Source organism: Bombus vosnesenskii, unplaced genomic scaffold (genome assembly GCF_011952255.1).
Source record: "Bombus vosnesenskii isolate JDL3184/JDL3185 unplaced genomic scaffold, Bvos_JDL3184-5_v1.1 scf7180000013352, whole genome shotgun sequence".
NCBI classification, from domain to species: domain Eukaryota; kingdom Metazoa; phylum Arthropoda; class Insecta; order Hymenoptera; family Apidae; genus Bombus; species Bombus vosnesenskii.
The window spans coordinates 175,005-192,133 of record NW_022882988.1 but is presented as its reverse complement, the minus strand read 5'-3'; the positions used below and the strand labels follow the sequence as shown (position 1 = coordinate 192,133).

At 33.9% G+C, this 17,129-nt stretch overlaps 4 protein-coding genes across 5 annotated transcripts; 3 read left to right on the top strand and 1 right to left on the bottom strand.

Annotated features, from left to right (window-relative positions):
- The first annotated feature begins 1,466 nt into the window (after positions 1 to 1,466).
- Positions 1,467 to 3,388, top strand: LOC117236860 (endoplasmic reticulum resident protein 29). Of its 2 annotated transcripts, XM_033500215.1 has the most exons (4): positions 1,467 to 1,596; positions 1,683 to 1,947; positions 2,438 to 2,836; positions 2,912 to 3,388. In XM_033500215.1, the coding sequence occupies exons 2-4, from the start codon at positions 1,852 to 1,854 to the stop codon at positions 3,146 to 3,148; spliced, it is 732 nt and encodes a 243-aa protein (XP_033356106.1). In that variant the 5' UTR covers positions 1,467 to 1,596; positions 1,683 to 1,851; the 3' UTR covers positions 3,149 to 3,388. The 2 variants fall into 2 exon arrangements, with proteins under 2 accessions (XP_033356106.1, XP_033356105.1); XM_033500214.1 differs by having other exon boundaries at positions 1,529 to 1,947.
- Positions 3,389 to 3,819: 431 nt separating this feature from the next.
- On the bottom strand, positions 3,820 to 5,160 carry LOC117236859 (ran-specific GTPase-activating protein-like). The gene is made up of 4 exons (XM_033500213.1): positions 5,010 to 5,160; positions 4,619 to 4,776; positions 4,251 to 4,537; positions 3,820 to 4,158 (listed from the first exon to the last, which is right to left on the bottom strand). The coding sequence occupies exons 1-4, from the start codon at positions 5,022 to 5,024 to the stop codon at positions 3,839 to 3,841; spliced, it is 780 nt and encodes a 259-aa protein (XP_033356104.1). The 5' UTR covers positions 5,025 to 5,160; the 3' UTR covers positions 3,820 to 3,838.
- Positions 5,161 to 5,567: 407 nt separating this feature from the next.
- LOC117236858 (serine/threonine-protein phosphatase alpha-2 isoform) lies at positions 5,568 to 9,210 on the top strand. Its single transcript, XM_033500212.1, has 5 exons — positions 5,568 to 5,810; positions 6,517 to 6,648; positions 6,764 to 6,994; positions 7,069 to 7,397; positions 7,536 to 9,210. Exons 1-5 carry the CDS (start codon positions 5,756 to 5,758, stop codon positions 7,776 to 7,778), a joined length of 990 nt encoding a protein of 329 aa, XP_033356103.1. The 5' UTR covers positions 5,568 to 5,755; the 3' UTR covers positions 7,779 to 9,210.
- Positions 9,211 to 10,331: 1,121 nt separating this feature from the next.
- Positions 10,332 to 16,433, top strand: LOC117236857 (T-box transcription factor TBX10). The gene is made up of 4 exons (XM_033500211.1): positions 10,332 to 11,330; positions 11,412 to 11,749; positions 11,911 to 12,162; positions 15,036 to 16,433. Exons 1-4 carry the CDS (start codon positions 11,201 to 11,203, stop codon positions 15,537 to 15,539), a joined length of 1,224 nt encoding a protein of 407 aa, XP_033356102.1. The 5' UTR covers positions 10,332 to 11,200; the 3' UTR covers positions 15,540 to 16,433.
- Positions 16,434 to 17,129: the final 696 nt, after the last annotated feature.

Here is a 17,129-nt window from a genome sequence, read left to right as displayed (position 1 = left end):
GTTCAGTTCTTCGTTTGGCTACGCCTTTGTGGCCTACCAAATGCCGGCTCTTTCTACTTCTCTTTATAGACATTCACCATGACGACGTCAAATCACTGTATTTCGTCAGATTCCACTCTTCTGTGACGGATATACAGAGACAAAACTTCTTCATTGAGTAATTTGACCTCAAATCGATCGCATACTGCGATTTTATTTCAATTAGACGAGGTCGAGTTTGTATCTGAGACAAAACTTATGTATGTTATTTAAGGTCCTCTGTAAATGTTTCACTGTTTTTATTGAGAATTCGTATAATGATCTTGAATTAATTATAATGTATTGATATCAGGATAATAATCAATATCACTCAATAATAACTACCTAAACCACATTTCTTAAATATTATTGTCTTACTGTTTAAAAAGTTTTACAGAGAAAATAATATTTTAAGCAGTCGATCACTACATATCTGCATATTTTGACATTAATGTTATCGCGCATCTCACAAGTGCATTTTACAAATGTGGAACGATTCTCTGTTTCTTTGGCAGCAAAACTGGAACATTTATATAGATCAATCATTTTCCTCTTTTTTAGTCCGACTCTACGGAATGATAGTTATATCAATACACGAGCTTCTACGATTAATCATATATAACCGAATGTATTATTACGAATAAGTACTATAATAATGGAAATATTCTCTTTTATATTGTACTAATAACTTTCTTCATAGATATTATTTGGCATTTATTATTGCAATGGAAATATTCATAATTATGTATTTCTTTATGGACGTGTAGATATATAGTTATCAATTAACTTTTCAGTGTATGCTCCACTGGTTTTGTCGATTTTTCTATACTCACTTTTTCATTCTAATTTATTCTGCCCTTCCTTCATTCCTCTTCCTTCCTCATGTTTTAGCGTTTATCTCTTTTCATGTATTAGCACAATATATAAAGCTGTCAATAACACTGTGCTTAATACGATAGAACTCGATATCTGTATCTTTATGATTTTAACGACTAAAGTTATTTTATTCATTTTAGTCAACATCAGAAACCTATGAGAGAGTTGATACGATTCTAATAGTTCTTTTCGAATTTTACCGGAAACTTTAGATTAGCATTTCGTATAAGTGTAATTCACATTAAACAATCGAAATTCTGTTATTACAAAAAAATAATTGTACGATACACAACTTTATATTATATTTACTTTTATGTCCTTTCATACAAGTTAATTAAAATTGTTCGATTAATATTATAAATATTATTAAATCATACCTTTTGGTACCAAAATAAATAGGGGTTAACAGACAATTGAAATATCATTTGTATTAAAAGTGCAAATTAAATCATTCACTAACAAATATGTAATACGTATTAAGATGAAAGAGCAGATCTTACATTCTATTTTTTTGTATAGAAAATTGTCAAAATATCGTGTAAATATAAATTATCACAAGTTGCGATTACGTTCCCTGACATGACGTAGGTACATCCTGTAACGCGCGGTTTCGTGTCCTTCTCTGATTCGACGACGGCAAAGCGCCGTATCTGCTTCTTTACCTGTATTTTATCAAGCCGTATTCGTGCTCTAGTATTTGAGGTTAGTTTTGAACGTTAACTAGGGAAAAAGCTCTCTATAACGAATCTACTTTTTTTAAGTGATAAAAAGCGCATCTCTTCTTTTAGTTACGTTTACGTATAATTGGCTGGTAACCTTATCAAAACATACAATAATCAAAGAACTGACTAATACACAAGACGTATCGCATTAAAGCCAAGGAATTCTGACCATTAAGTTGCCGGTCCTTAAGCGAAAAAGACGTTTAAAAAGTTATAGTCTCCCATCAGTTATAACATGCTTCCGTCAATTGTAGTACTTCTTGTTATCGGAATTGCAGCTGCCGAAGATTGCAAAGGATGTGTTTCTTTGGATTCTTATTCCTTTGACAAGGTACCTTAATCTTTTTAAATGTACGTTTCTTGGAAGAATTACTCATTTTATTTGTTGAATTACATTTATCTCAAGTAAGATATACCCAGTAGTTGTTCGAAAATGAACAAAATCAACTTACTAGATTCTTTTGTTTTTTTTACCTTGTTGATTAGACCATTTGTTCCCATAGTTACAGGACGCTTAGTTACATTAGAGACATGCTTATATTATAGAACAAAAAAATTTATGAAGTAAAAACATAATATCTATAAATGAATCAACATGGAAATAATAAGTGTATTTTAATATATTATTATTTAGTATCTTATTTAAAGCAAATGAACTAATAAGTATTACTATTTCGATTACCAGAAACCGTTTGGTTTTTACGAATCTCATATTGATTTAGACATACTATTATGCAAACGATATTTTATATTTTATTATATTGAGATATTTATAAAAAATATTCCATGCTCCTATAGTAAATAAAGTATTTGTGACATAGGTGATACCGAAATTCAAAGCGGCAATTGTTAAATTCGATGTGGCATTTCCGTATGGAGAGAAACACGAACAGTACGCGCAAATAGCTGCAGGGACGAAAGATTCTCATGATCTATTGGTTGCTGAAGTGAGAGTGAAGGATTATGGCAATAAAGATAATTCTGATCTTGCCGCTCGCTATAAAATAAAGTCCAAAACATTCCCCGCTGTTCTTTTATTTCTTCAAGGAAAAACAGAACCAATTCCATTCGTTGCAGAAAAAGAAACTGATTTTACCGCGGATAGTATTAAGCGATTTATTAAAATGAAGTCTGGAATATATCTTGGTCTCCCTGGTTGTGTGGAACAATTAGATAGACTTGCAGAGGAATTCAGGACCAGCGGAGAAACGGAAAGAAAGGTAATATTACATAAATAACATAATTTATAAAATTATTATAAAAGTATGCAATTATAATTATTTTTTATTTCATAGGAGATATTAAACAAAGCTAAAGTCTTTGAAGGAACACTACCTGAAACGCAACGCGCTGCCGCAAAAGTTTATGTTAAAACTATGGAAAGAATACTAGAAAGAGGAGACGTTTTTGTTCAAACAGAACAAACTAGAATAGAGGGCATATTGAAAGGGAAATTATCAAATGAAAAGAAACGCACAATGGAAGAAAAACGTAATATCCTCCATTCTTTCTTATACAGAGACGAATTATGAAAAATTACCATCGTACAGTATTATAAATTTTGTTATGTATACTTTTGTAAAAATAGTGTCATATTAAAATCAAATATCCACTGATCGTTTTAAGTCCAATATCTTACAGCTCATTTTTTATAACTTAAAACGATACAGGTATTAGTCTGTACTGCATACATTCCAATATTTCAGACTGCAATTTATATAAATGTGAAAAGATTGAAGAAAACGTTTAAAAGAAATAAAATATTTAAAAGATCAGTTTCAAATTTTTTTAGAAATAATGTTCCCATAAATACTAAAATTTTAATATTATTACACACCAAAATATATAAAAACATATAAGTAGTATTTTTAAAAATTGAATAACATTTCAAATTATATAAATTCTCGCATATTCAAGATTAAATAGTTGTCCTACTTTTTAATTTCTTATTTCTGATGAATTTAACATATGTCAATTTATTCATCATAGTATAAATGCTAAAATATCCTTCATTAAGAAATCACTTATAACATATAACGATCGTATAAATATTGTCTTATTTATAAATTGAAAATTTGTTCAACCTGTCTATTAACGTCGTTGTTAAAATATTTTCCTACATTAAATTCAATGATCAAATATTTAAGCATATGCATGCATGTATGTTTATATTGGAATGTGCACTTATAGTTAGCATTTCTAATTCATAGAGATATAGATTTTTACTTCTTTTCCTCCACACCCTTAACTTGCAATTGTTCAAGTTCTTTAGCTACTTTTTCCATAGTTTCCCCATCTTTTATTTGTTTTTCAGAGGGTTCCACTTTTTCAGTTTCATTACTCTCAACTTTTAAATCTCCTTCTGTCAATTTGTTAGCTTGTTCTTCATTATCAGTACTTTCACTATAACTTACATCACTAGAAGGTTCACTATCACTCTCAACATGTTTTTCTTCAGTATTATTTTTGCCAGCATATATTTCACACTCAGAGCCCACTATCTTCTTTGCCTTCTCAAAAGCTTCTTTCCAAACAGTTGCATCTATAGCAAAAAATATCAATAACAATTATATTAATAATTGATATTTTAAATTTTATCCACATTGTACATTTGCTCATTAATAATATATTTACTTTCTGCATTTGCAAATCTTATGGCAAGTAATTCTGGCTTAAGTTGTTCATCTGCATAGTCAGCAAGTACACTCCATACCCATGCTCTATCACTACCACAATTGGGTTTCAATTCCATCCAAGGAGTTACAAAATGATTAGCACAAATTTTAAGTGTTTTATCTCTACGCATTACAACTCTTACTGTATTTTTTGTTTTATGTCTTAATAACTTCACCTCTCCAGTACCACGTTCTTTCCACTCTGCTGGATTATTAGAAGAATCATAACGATATAATTTTGCTCTCCTACAAATAAAATAATATACACAAATATTAGATAAGAAACTTATAATATATATTTTAATGACTCTTGACATTTGAATTTACATTTTTATCATTTCAACTTCATCTTCTTCATTATTAGATACTTCTATTAATGGCAAAGAAATTATTGGTTCAAAATGTACGTCTACTTCGTTAGTTTCTTCATCATTTTCTTGAGTTTCACAGTTAACATTCTTCACATCAACATGATCTCCATTTAGCTATAAATCAACGCAGACTATTTTATAGATATTGAAAAAGGATATTGAAAATAAAATTTGTTAAACCAATTAAAAGTATACGATTTATAAGATCGTGTTTTGTTTCTATAGACGCGACAATATAACCTACAGCGTCATTTGAAAAATTTTAAATAAATTACAATAAGCTTATTCATTACTGTATTGAATAATAATAATCTAGAAAGAATTATAAAAATAAATGTTATATTTACCACGTTTTCTGGCATTGTTTATCAATTTTACAAGAAAGTTTATGCGACCACGTATCAAATACCACTAACTTCGACCTGTTTGATACCAAACTGTGATGTAGTATGATAAACCTCCATGATAACTCGTAGATATGTGTTTGAAATGATAATTATTCAATAACTATGCAATAAGAACTAAATACTGAAGAATTTTCAAATTAAAACTGTAAATAAAATTATTTACAAATATATTATCCCCCAATTTATTAAAATTAATAAATTTCAATAAATGAAATAACTTTAAATAATCTAGGGAGTTTCACTATCAATTTGTTTAGCACAAAATTTCTCTAGAGTATACAAGTACAAAATGCATTAATTTGATTTGTATACTTAATAGTTTTTAATTACTAGATCTAAATTGAAGAAATTTGACAGATTCGATTACGATTGTTCTAATAATCGATAGTATCGATATTACTAATATTTCCCTTTTCGTAATAATTGTATGATCGAGTATATATTCTGGTTTGTTCGATAAATCGACCAGTCGAACTCTATCGAACAGGAAAAGCTCGAATTTAGAGAGGGGGTAAAAGGGAGTGGAGTGCGCGGTTGTCCGGGCGGCCATTGCGGGTACATTGTCCGAAACCGCGAATGCAATTGAGTGCAGCTTGCCACACTAGTGAAATCCACGAAAATCAAAGGTCATCCCCAAAAGAAGGTGCTCCGTGTGAAGCCCGGGACGCGCACAAAACCCCGGCCCGATGGCTGAATCAGACAAACTTAATATTGACAACATCATAGCTCGGCTCTTGGAAGGTAAAGCTGCTCACTTGCCCTCCTTGAGGGAGGGGGAGGGGGGGGTGATGGGACCTGAACTGTCTCCCGCGTCACCCTTTGTTATAACTTCTTCAAACACGTAGTCCCTTACAATTTAAGTTGAACATTCGGCTGAAGATATTGCGTCTTTCGTTTTTCTTTTCATTCTTTTATCTTCTTCTTAGGTATCTGGTTTCTTTGATCGATTACGCAACTATCTTTAAATATAACCGATCTTAAATATTTTACACAAACCGACAATTGTTTGTTTACATGAAGTGAGATTGGCAATGTAATAGAAATCACTAGTTCTTGGATAAGACTCTTGCCTTGAGCTTGAGTGATTGCTGCAATATACTTTGTAATTTTTAATTTTACTTCTACTTGTCTCTATTATTTATAAAAGGATCCTAAAATGTATTAATAAATTAAACTGATTCATTCAAGAAGTTGTTCACTGTTAATGTTATAAAAAAAGTATAGTTCTGTATTACATACGAAAAGATGGATATATATTAAACTTCTTGAATATTTGATTTGCGTCCTCTCAATGTAGGGACTGTTATTTATGTCTGTTGTACAGAAAATCACTTTTCTTTTAAGTTTTTTTTTTTTATCATGTATTTACAAGCTGCTTATAAAATTTGAGAATAAATTCTATTATATTTCATTGTACTTATTGCATGAAGATATTTTAATCTTATAGTGCGGGGAGCCAGGCCAGGGAAAAATGTACAATTAACAGAAGGAGAAATAAAAGGACTTTGCCTGAAGTCACGTGAAATTTTTTTATCACAACCTATTTTGTTAGAACTTGAAGCACCGCTTAAAATATGTGGTAAGTTATTTTTTATTATAATTCATACTTCATTTTTTTATTTTATTATGCACATATAAGTATGTATGTCAAGATATTTCAGGCAATAAGAAACAAAACGAATTTTACTTTTAAGGTGATATTCATGGGCAATATTATGATCTACTACGACTATTCGAATATGGTGGATTTCCACCAGAGAGTAACTATCTGTTTCTAGGAGACTATGTTGATAGAGGAAAACAGTCTTTAGAGACAATTTGTCTCCTCCTTGCCTATAAAATCAAATATCCTGAGAACTTCTTTTTACTTCGTGGAAATCATGAATGTGCATCCATTAATAGGATATATGGATTTTATGATGAATGTAAAAAATTACGTTTAAATGTAGCTTATTATAAAATGTTTGAATCTTAATCCTTACATTCTGGTATTATTCAGGTAAACGACGTTACAATATTAAACTATGGAAAACATTTACGGATTGTTTCAACTGCTTACCTGTCGCGGCAATAGTTGACGAAAAAATATTTTGTTGCCATGGTGGCCTTAGTCCAGATCTACAAAACATGGAACAGATCAGACGTATTATGCGACCAACAGATGTACCTGATCAAGGCTTATTGTGTGATCTATTATGGTCTGATCCAGACAAAGATACAATGGGTTGGGGAGAAAATGATCGTGGGGTATCATTTACATTTGGAGCTGAAGTAGTTGCCAAATTTTTACATAAGCATGACTTTGACCTTATTTGTCGTGCTCATCAGGTATGTATGTCATGACATATACAGAACTTTTAATTTTAGTATATTATTCGCGTAAGACTTTATTTTTCAAATGTTATTATGATTGTGTAATTTCAATAAATTCTGAAAATATTAAGTAAAATACTATGAAAATTTTAGGTGGTAGAAGATGGCTATGAATTTTTTGCAAAGAGACAGTTGGTTACCCTGTTCTCAGCACCAAACTACTGTGGCGAATTCGATAATGCTGGAGCTATGATGTCCGTTGATGAAACTCTCATGTGTAGTTTCCAAATTCTAAAACCAGCTGACAAAAAGAAATTAACGTACGGTGGCCTGAATGCAAATAGACCAGTGACTCCCCCACGAGGCGGTGGAAACAACAAAAGCAAGAAGAAGTGAAATCCTTAGATTTGTTTCTCATCCTTTTTTTTTGAACGTAACGTTTAGAACTTCAAAATAACTCCCTTAAAACCCTCAGTCTTTTAAGACATTAAGTTCTTGTAAGAGAAAAGATGTTATTGTTATTATTTCCTAGTATCGCTACTATTATTATCAACGCTATTACCATATTATTTTCGAATTTATCATGAATTACGCTCACACATTAATGATCACACTTTAAGTAAAAGAAAATCCCGGAGGGGCGTAGTTTGTTAAGCGAAAGATAAACAAAGAAATTCTTCATTAAAATAGAACAGTTCAAAGAGGGGAGAAATGCTATTAAATGGGTGTCTATAAAAAATTAACAGTAAGTTCAGTTATTGAAGATTAGATTAGAAATTCTATTAGAAGTATTGTTACAAAATACAAGAAAATTTCATGACGAATTCATTCTTAATTCTTTGCTTAACATTTTCTTTGGTGTTTTTATAGAATAAACAATTAGAAATTGCAATATCACTGATCAGAATATCATGACATGGTACAATTGATGTAATATTAGACACAATTTTATTGTGCTATTTCTTCGCTTTGATGGCATGCATAACTACCTTATGTTAATGATAATATATGAATACTATCGAATACATAGTGGTTCTTAATGACATAAGTTCCAAGTGTGATACATAATTTTGGCTTTGTTATATTTCTGTAAATTGCACAAAATTTGTAAGTAACATACAGATACGACTTTCATAAAGAGACCGTTTTTGTAGAATGTGCTTTTGTAATTAAATTTTTATAAATCGCAAAAAAACAGAATGTTTTAGCTATTCAGTAAAAATCGATTTCAATGAATATTTTTAAAAGAAAAAAGACTTATATATATATATATATATATATACACATATATATATTCCTTATTTATACCTGTATCCCAAAATAAATTTATGATATACAAAGTATCGTGTATCCGTGAAGTTTCACTAGATTCTTCATGACATGCATTGCATTACTAATTTTCGGGAGGAAATGGTAATGATAGAACTACTATAAAAGCAGGCTGTAAATGTGTATAATGCAAGTAGCGAAGTTATGCATATATATACATACAATTTAAAAAACAAGGAATGTAAGAAGAAACCCCGATTTGTAAGGATTCATCATATAAACATTAACGGTCCCTTTTGTCGGGAATAATTTCACTAATCTCATGTGACCACATTTATATTTTATTATCGATCTTGTTCAGTCCCTTGACATACTCTTCATGTATCATGTAGGTCGTAAAACTATTTTTCAGTGATGTCACCACTACGAATCGTATGTAAGAAGAAATCATAAGGTACTGTTCTGTAAAAATTAGCGCAACAAACACCTGTCATCCGCCTCCCTTGTACTTGTACATTAATTTCTATCTTCTAAATAAAACTCACAAAAAAGCATTCATTTATCTCTTTTGTTCTCAGTTATGCTTAATATCTTTAGTCACCATCTTATATATATCCATTTTTTCATGCTTTATAGAATCATCTTGTCCGATTCTTAATTTGTTCACGAGACATTTTATACGTATGTACTTACATATATATACCTGAAAAGCTACTGGTACTATTAATCATATCGTTGCGAAAAGAATGTCCAATAATACAAATTTGTAATACACACATATTTAATTATACAAATCTATTCGTTTTTCCAAATACAGAACTTTATTATTAATTTGATTAGATACTTTAGCAGCTTAAATCGATATAGGTTCAGGTCCATGCTAAAGTAATAAGTACAATCTGATTAGATACTCGATAATCTTAACAGTTCAAGACAGATACATATTTCGATATTTGAAGTTTTGGAATGACGAAATTTCATATATGGTGGACATGTATGTTATGTATGAACTGCTAATAATAAATCTCTAAAGTTCTAAACGAACACCGATTTTTAAAACTAGTAATAAAAGTAATGCACAACTACCGTTTGTAAATAATTACAGGAATTAGAAATATAATAACTTCAGAATATACAGATGTTTGTACTTATAACATTTTTCCAATTAGTGTGATGCGATGTATTACAGGAATGAAGAACTTTTGGCTAAAAAATGATGTCGTTCCCCTAAATTGCTACTTCTTAAATTCTCTTCCAAAAAGTGCTTCGATTTAAAAACAATATGTACATAAAAAATTTTAAATAACGGTCAGATAATCTAACTTCGTAATTGATAAGAAAAAGATAAAGATCTATATATGTAGATCGTCTAATCGATAATCACTTGTTTACTTAATGTTGAACTAAAGTCTGTTACGAATGTTTGATTGTTTAAAAGAAAAAAAAAAGAATAGGTTTACATAATTAGACAGATTCCCACAAAGAAGACTGTGAAAGAATAATAATACGTAAAGAAAATTAACTTATATCGTTGTGACGCGGTATCACCGAATCAACACCTCGTTGTAATCAATTAACCCTGATGGTTTAACGTCGAGGTACACGAGAGACGAGCCTCGTCCCTGAGAGCGTACCGTGCTACCCCCGAGTGTTTGCCCCGTCCTCGAAGACTCCGCCTTTTGGCACGGGATTCAGAGGAAGAGGATGTAGTTAGCATCTTGTGAACGCAAGTTAGCCTAGCGTGGGTGTCCGCGTAGGAGGATCTTTGAGAAACCCCTCCTTCCTCGTGGAAACTTTCCCTTCCTCCCGATCCTCCTCTCCACGTTTCTCGATCGGTTTTACCTCAGAGAGAGGAAACCGGCAGAAAGGAGAGGAGGAGATTCCTGTGAAAAGAGAGAGGGCATAGATCGGAGAGTGATGTCTCGATGATAAGCCACGAGGTGTAGTCGACTCGGGGGAGTTCTTTCTGATTCATCCGATGCCGCGTTCACGCCACGGCTTTAAACCTTGTCAGCGTTCGGATCTCGAGGTGAAGACAAGTCCTGTTGACGAGAGGTGTGAGAGCCCGTCGACGATGTCGAGCAACCTCTGATATTCGCTCAGGATCTCGAATCTCGCTGATTGCCTCAAAACGCTTAATGAGCGGTTACGAAAGATAAGCATTCTACGAATCTCGTTCACCGATTCCTTTTTTTCCTTCTATGTTCCGACGTCGACAAACGGTATCCCCATCTGCACGTGTCGTCCGATTGTTTTATACGTATCTGTTGCTCGACCAACGAAAACACTGCGAACAAAAGTAAAAGAAATTCTATAAGTGCTTATACGTGTTGTGACAGTTTCGTTACTTATTATGGGAACACTGGGTGATTGTGTTTAAATTGTGCAATTAACATTCGTCAAAGCATTATGTAATTAAAGGAAAGATTCTTTGCAATTATAAGTGAACCTAGTGTTATAGTTCGATAGTTTTGATAAAACAAAAAGTAAATCCACGCATAAAACTTCGAGGGAACTATCCTGTTGATGAAACTTAAGAATCGGTAAAAATGCAACAGCAACATGATCAACGACACGATATTACCGCCGATTGTTGTTATCAGCAATGGGCTTCTCATCATCAGAGTCATCATGCTCAACCTATAACGAATGTACCGTCCCCAATGCAACAAATGGAAGGTACTTTCATCATTTCTTAATCACGAACGTCATTCAAAATATCCAAGATGTTTCTCTTAATATTCTGTAACATTATCTCAGCATGTTTGCAATCAGCGGGAAGAGTGAAACGATCCCGCAGTCCAACTTCATCGAAGGCATCCCTAACTCCGCACGTCACGAATTCATCGATTTCTTCATCGACTGCTGTCCAATCCCGTAATGATAGCAACAATAACAATCATAATCACAGCGATCATCATCCAAGCGAGAATGGCGCAAATTCGACGGAAGAAGCTAGCTCGAAGAGGCCTCTTCATCCTGCTCTCGTTGGTGCTGGAGCTGCATTGGAAGCGAAACCCCTTTGGGAAGAATTTCATCAATTGGGAACGGAAATGATAGTCACTAAAGCTGGAAGAAGAATGTTTCCTACTTTTCAAGTATTACGATAGTTGCTTTTTATATTTAACTGTACATGATACAAAAGGATAAAGACTGCGTGCCTGTCTAATAGAAATTTTTTTTTTTTATTTATTTGTTGAAATTACAATCAATTCTCGCGTTGAGAATCGTCTAATAGAAATGAATCCTTAATTTACAGTGTCGATTTTTCGGTTTGGACCCCACTACCGACTACCTTCTAGTGATGGATTTCGTACCTTGCGACGACAAGAGGTACAGATACGCTTTTCACAGTAGCGCTTGGGTAGTTGCTGGTCGTGCGGATCCAGTCTCGCCCCCCAGGATTCACGTACATCCTGACAGTCCTGCGAGTGGAGCTCACTGGATGAAGCAGCCAGTTTCCTTCGACAAACTGAAACTGACTAACAATCAACTCGACGACAACGGACATGTGAGTGATATCTTGCTTATTCTTGTTGTATAATTATTCTTTAAACTTTAAACGATGAATCTGAAACAAGACTTGCTTTATCGCGAAGATGTTTGGATGGCGAACCGAAATGATTATAGAGCAGTGTAATTCATTATGGAAGTAACACAAAAGAGAAACACCTAAGCAATATAATGTAGAATGAGGGATGCAAGGGAAGTCTCCGCTGTAGTATCGCGTTCCATGTGTTTGTCGTTTACGGACGAGTTCGCCTTAATTGACCTGAGATACGAGCCTGTCTTCCGCGAGAAATTACAACGGCGCTACCGACACGCGGTAAAGTTTTACGAGATAATTCGTCTTTTAATGTTCCATCGTTCTTTCTTTTTCCCTTTCAACGATTCACTTTTACGTTTAATGAATCCCGACCGTAAAAAGATCCGATTTCGTTTATGACGCATACTCGTATTTCTTGAATAATTTCATCCGGCGCAAAAATGAATTGAATGGATGTTGAATGAACGAAAAATCATCGGTCGTTAAACAGTAAATCGGCTACGCTGCATAGTACGACAATGAAGCATGGTTCCATTGGAAGCTATTATCGTCTTACGAGTAATTAGTAGCAATAATTGTTTTAACACGTTGTTCAGATTTATGTCTTGTTGGCAGATGAAGCTTTATCGCTAAGGAAACGAGTCATTGACTTTATTTTCTTTAGGATTATTCTTATAAAAAATGAATGCTGTAAATAATTAAATTAGGAAAATTATAGTAAACCACTTCGTGCTATTTCATTGACATATAGATTTGAATATTAGTTTAGGATTGTAATTGCTAGTATTGGAACTCTATCACTAGCTTTCGTCGTATTTCTACTGAACACACTCCCACTTTGTGTACTCTTTACATCTTCTCTTGTCCGCGCCTTATTAATCCTATTCTCCTGTCGCCACGCAGAACGGCAATAGAAACTATACCGCACGTAAAGTAATGTAAACATATGTAATATAAACTAAGCCGTGGAAGCCCTGGGAAAAGACGGTAAAACTTTGGTGTTTACGATTTTTAAAAGAATTACCAGCGTAAAAGAATTCTTCATTCTTATAGCGTAGAAAATTATAAATGTGAAAGTATATAGCTATTTGGGAAGTTGGTTTACTTAACCAACCACTTAAATTTCATTAAACTAAAAAATTACTTAACAGAAAATTATTTTACTATCAACTCTAGATAAAACATTCTAACTAAGGGGACAGTATATGCCGAACAATTACCTAGAGTGAAAGACAAATTTGTTTTGCAGTTGATGCTAAACTTAAATTTCATAAAATTAAAAAATTAGCTAATATAAAATTATTCTGTTACTCCGTGTATGCTACGAAACAGGTAGCATCAAGCAATCGGGGAAAGTATAAAGCAGTGAACAGTAATTTGTTACAATCTACTGTTCACATGCCTCGAACCTCGAAAAATTCTTCCATTCTTCTTAACCCTCGTTCTTCTTCATTATGTCCTAATGCACCTGCAGTTGTGCCAAAAATAATCGTCCCTACGTATCCGTGCCAAATTCAACGTGTCAGGCACCATTGCAAATGAAGTGTTTCAGTGTTGAGGCGTATTGGCATACTGATTAATGAATTTACCTTCGGTTGATTCGTCAGTCGCTAATCAGTGAGAGAACGGGTGTGCGCAACCTTCGAACTGTCATAATATCCACCAAACGCGATGTCACAACTCATCCTCCCCGGATTGGTTTCAATTTGGTTGCTCTTAATTCTCATCCATTTATTTCAAAAATTGCACGATCACACGGTTGTCCAACGTATGATCGATTATTCCAAATGCAAATCAATCGTATCCGGAAATTTTCTCTAAGTTCTATCTGTGGCTCAATATTCAACTACGAGACAAAAACAGTACAAATTTTGCACATATATCATTCGACAGCAGATAAGAAAATACGGGATTATTTTCATCGGACGGATTTTCTTGACGAACACCGTACGCTTTCAAAACACGGAGACTCTTTAGTTCGCGTTCCGTTCGAAAATTTATTGCGTTTCGCGCAGAAAGAATTTTGACTCGTGGAGGGTGACCCTTCTTTCACGCGCTATGGAACAGTTTGTTCCTTTAATTGCGCTTGGAAAGACGTGCCACCGGGTTTTATAAAAAAGTTGGAATCCAGCGTTGAAACGCTCAACGATCTCAGTTTCTTAATTGGTGGTTTTGTACTTTCAAATGCTTTCAGCGAAGAAAAGAGTTTAAAACAAGTTTGAAAATCATAGAAAATTCTGTCTCAAACTTTAATTTTTAAAATACTTCAAATGGAAATCAGAAAGGATCATCTTAAGAAGATAGACGAGTGGAATGTTGAAACAATGGCAACCAAAATTGCATATCCGAAAAAATTTAGTTGCCGGTGTCAGGCCACACACATATTCTGTATTGTGAGGATGACCCTTTTCCTCCCTCCTTCCTTCTGCACTCCATTTTCTGTGTATTCAAAGAAACACATGCCCTAGCTCACATATGCCGGTGTGCGAGAGGAATGACGAGGGTGTCGGGTTGCCAGAAAGAATCGGGGGTTAGTTTTTACACTAATTAGTCACCGAGTCTCTTGTGGCTGTCAAACATTGTGACCGCCCCCCTGCGGTTGTCCTTCCTCTAAGAGGAAGAAGGTCCTCATGTGTGCTTTTTTTTATTCATTTTCTTCTTTGCTTCTTTTCACCCGTTACGACCACTATGTATCAATAATATATTACACCATAAGATCATAGGAAAGCTTCACATACTTTCTCATAAGTAATTTTATTTAAGAATTTAATTAATTCTTACCTAAATCTTTATATATCCAATATAAGTAACAATTATTTTATTATTTTACGTTACAGATAATCCTGAACTCGATGCATAGATATCAGCCACGATGCCACGTAGTGGTTGCACCATCGCCGCCGGGTTCCGCTCCCGATCCTCGTACGGAGAATTTCAAAACTTTCACCTTTCCGGAAACGCGATTCACTGCGGTCACGGCTTATCAAAATCATCGTATCACGCAACTCAAAATTGCTAGCAATCCATTTGCGAAAGGTTTTCGTGACTGTGAATCGGATGAGTGTGACTCTGTCGCAGTTTCAAGTATGCAGAATCCTGCAAAGAGACCTGCAACAGGAAGTGCCAGCGTTTTGACATCCAACTACGTAAACACGATACCCACCGTACAAATTCCAAGCATATCGAGCCAAGAACATCATCAATTTTACGGTGCGACCGCAGCAGGACCTTGGACTTACCCTGGACACCATGGACAACCAACTGCACACATGAATTCGGTTCACTATCCTGCGCATCCTCATCATCCCCATACTGGACCCTCATTGTATGGGCCACGATAATTCGGATCTCTATTTTCTTGGGAATTCATGAAAGTTTCGGTGAAACTGTGAACAATTGTGATTGTGATTCAAAGTAGATTTTTATACGATAAATGCTTACTGCTAAATTGCTCGATGAAAGTATCTATAAGGTGAAGAAGATAAAATTATTTAATTAAAACTAGAATAGCCAAAAATGATGCTTTGGTTTTAATCGAGTGCCAAAGTTTTATCATAATACGTCGCGTGATAGAAAATAAGTATTACGCGAAGTATAAGCTTAACAAATTGTGCCTTAATAGAGAAATAATAACGAGAAACACTTATCAAAGTTATACCAAAGATAATGTTGATTAGATTTAAATATATAATATACAGTTACTTAAATTATATGTAGTGTACCTTTGTAGATAAGAAGATATAAAGAACAATTGTAAATTGAGAGTAATGATACGATCGATAATGGCATACATCTCGTGACGCAAGATCCCTAGATAAATCATCATTATTTTCATAAACGTACTTACTATTTATTTAAAAATACTTAATATTTAATGATTCGTATATGTAAAATACTAGGATATTTGTAAGATTTATCGAAGATGCTTACATTAAAATGATGATTTACTAGAGGATCTTGCAAAAGTACAAGAGAGAAAATTAAAGTTCCATTGGTGTTCACGATGATCAAATCGCGTGATACAAATCGGTGGTGTCGTAGGTCCGTAGCGGACTGGTTGAGAAAGAAAGTGCCTTTTGTAGGAGCAAAGTGCATCTATTTATACAGGGTGTCTGAAATGCCAAACGAGCCTAAAACGCTCTCGAGCCAAGACGGGAAAGTAAACGCACCGTGACAACCCATGAGAGAGCTTGGCTACTAAGTGCCTTAATAAATTATTCTCCAAGTATCGTGTACCATTGTGTTTCGAAACTTTCTTGCCTTCTTATGTTACACAACGTATTCGAAAAAATGGAAACTCTATAAAGTAAACGAGAATCTAAAGCCAAGTACTTGAGTTTAAAGTTAACCATTTCACAACCTCTTACGAATTCCTTTTCCCGTGATTTCCTTGTGGTCGAATGACGCGTATATAAGTGAACATTTTTTCTCGAACTGCTCTTTTCAAAATTTGTCAAAGAAGTTTTCAAATGTTTGCTCGAATTGTTTTACCAAACGTTCACATAAACGTAGTATGTACACGACTTGACATCGGGACTGTTAGAAATGACAATCTAATGCCAACAAAACGAAGTAGCATAGAATTTGAGTGTCTCAGTCTGTCGGTTCCTAAGCGTAGAAAAACGGATGGACCGACGTGCACCATGATTGATGGCGACGCGAAGAACCTCGTTGTGTAAACATATTATATACCGTATCCTTAATGACTCTCGGTGAACATCTTCCCTCGTGCATTCACAAAACGTTTTGCAGTCATTCATGACCTGCACATGTTTCCGCAATGAATAAAAATAAGAGCAGAAACCTGGATTGAAACGAGCGAAGTAACTATTATTATTCAAATTGATATTGCATTAATTTTGAATGTGTGTGTATCAATTTGTACCTTTGCAGTTTCTTTCTTTGATTTTTAACCCAATGCTCCTTTCTAG

What these genes read in the sequence shown, in the direction of transcription:
- LOC117236860 (XM_033500215.1), top strand. Translation starts at nt 1,852, where the DNA reads ATGCTTCCGTCAATTGTAGTACTTCTTGTTATCGGAATTGCAGCTGCC. An exon ending in ATTCTTATTCCTTTGACAAG is followed by an intron (nt 1,948 to 2,437) that starts GTACCTTAATCT and finishes TTTGTGACATAG; the next exon opens with GTGATACCGAAATTCAAAGC. An exon ending in GCGGAGAAACGGAAAGAAAG is followed by an intron (nt 2,837 to 2,911) that starts GTAATATTACAT and finishes TTTATTTCATAG; the next exon opens with GAGATATTAAACAAAGCTAA.
- LOC117236859 (XM_033500213.1), bottom strand. An exon ending in GAAGTTGAAATGATAAAAAT is followed by an intron (nt 4,538 to 4,618) that starts GTAAATTCAAAT and finishes TTTTATTTGTAG; the next exon opens with GAGAGCAAAATTATATCGTT. An exon ending in AAGATTTGCAAATGCAGAAA is followed by an intron (nt 4,159 to 4,250) that starts GTAAATATATTA and finishes TTTTTGCTATAG; the next exon opens with ATGCAACTGTTTGGAAAGAA.
- LOC117236858 (XM_033500212.1), top strand. Translation starts at nt 5,756, where the DNA reads ATGGCTGAATCAGACAAACTTAATATTGACAACATCATAGCTCGGCTC. An exon ending in CATAGCTCGGCTCTTGGAAG is followed by an intron (nt 5,811 to 6,516) that starts GTAAAGCTGCTC and finishes TTAATCTTATAG; the next exon opens with TGCGGGGAGCCAGGCCAGGG. An exon ending in AGCACCGCTTAAAATATGTG is followed by an intron (nt 6,649 to 6,763) that starts GTAAGTTATTTT and finishes TTTACTTTTAAG; the next exon opens with GTGATATTCATGGGCAATAT.
- LOC117236857 (XM_033500211.1), top strand. Translation starts at nt 11,201, where the DNA reads ATGCAACAGCAACATGATCAACGACACGATATTACCGCCGATTGTTGT. An exon ending in GAATGTTTCCTACTTTTCAA is followed by an intron (nt 11,750 to 11,910) that starts GTATTACGATAG and finishes CTTAATTTACAG; the next exon opens with TGTCGATTTTTCGGTTTGGA. An exon ending in AACTCGACGACAACGGACAT is followed by an intron (nt 12,163 to 15,035) that starts GTGAGTGATATC and finishes TTTACGTTACAG; the next exon opens with ATAATCCTGAACTCGATGCA.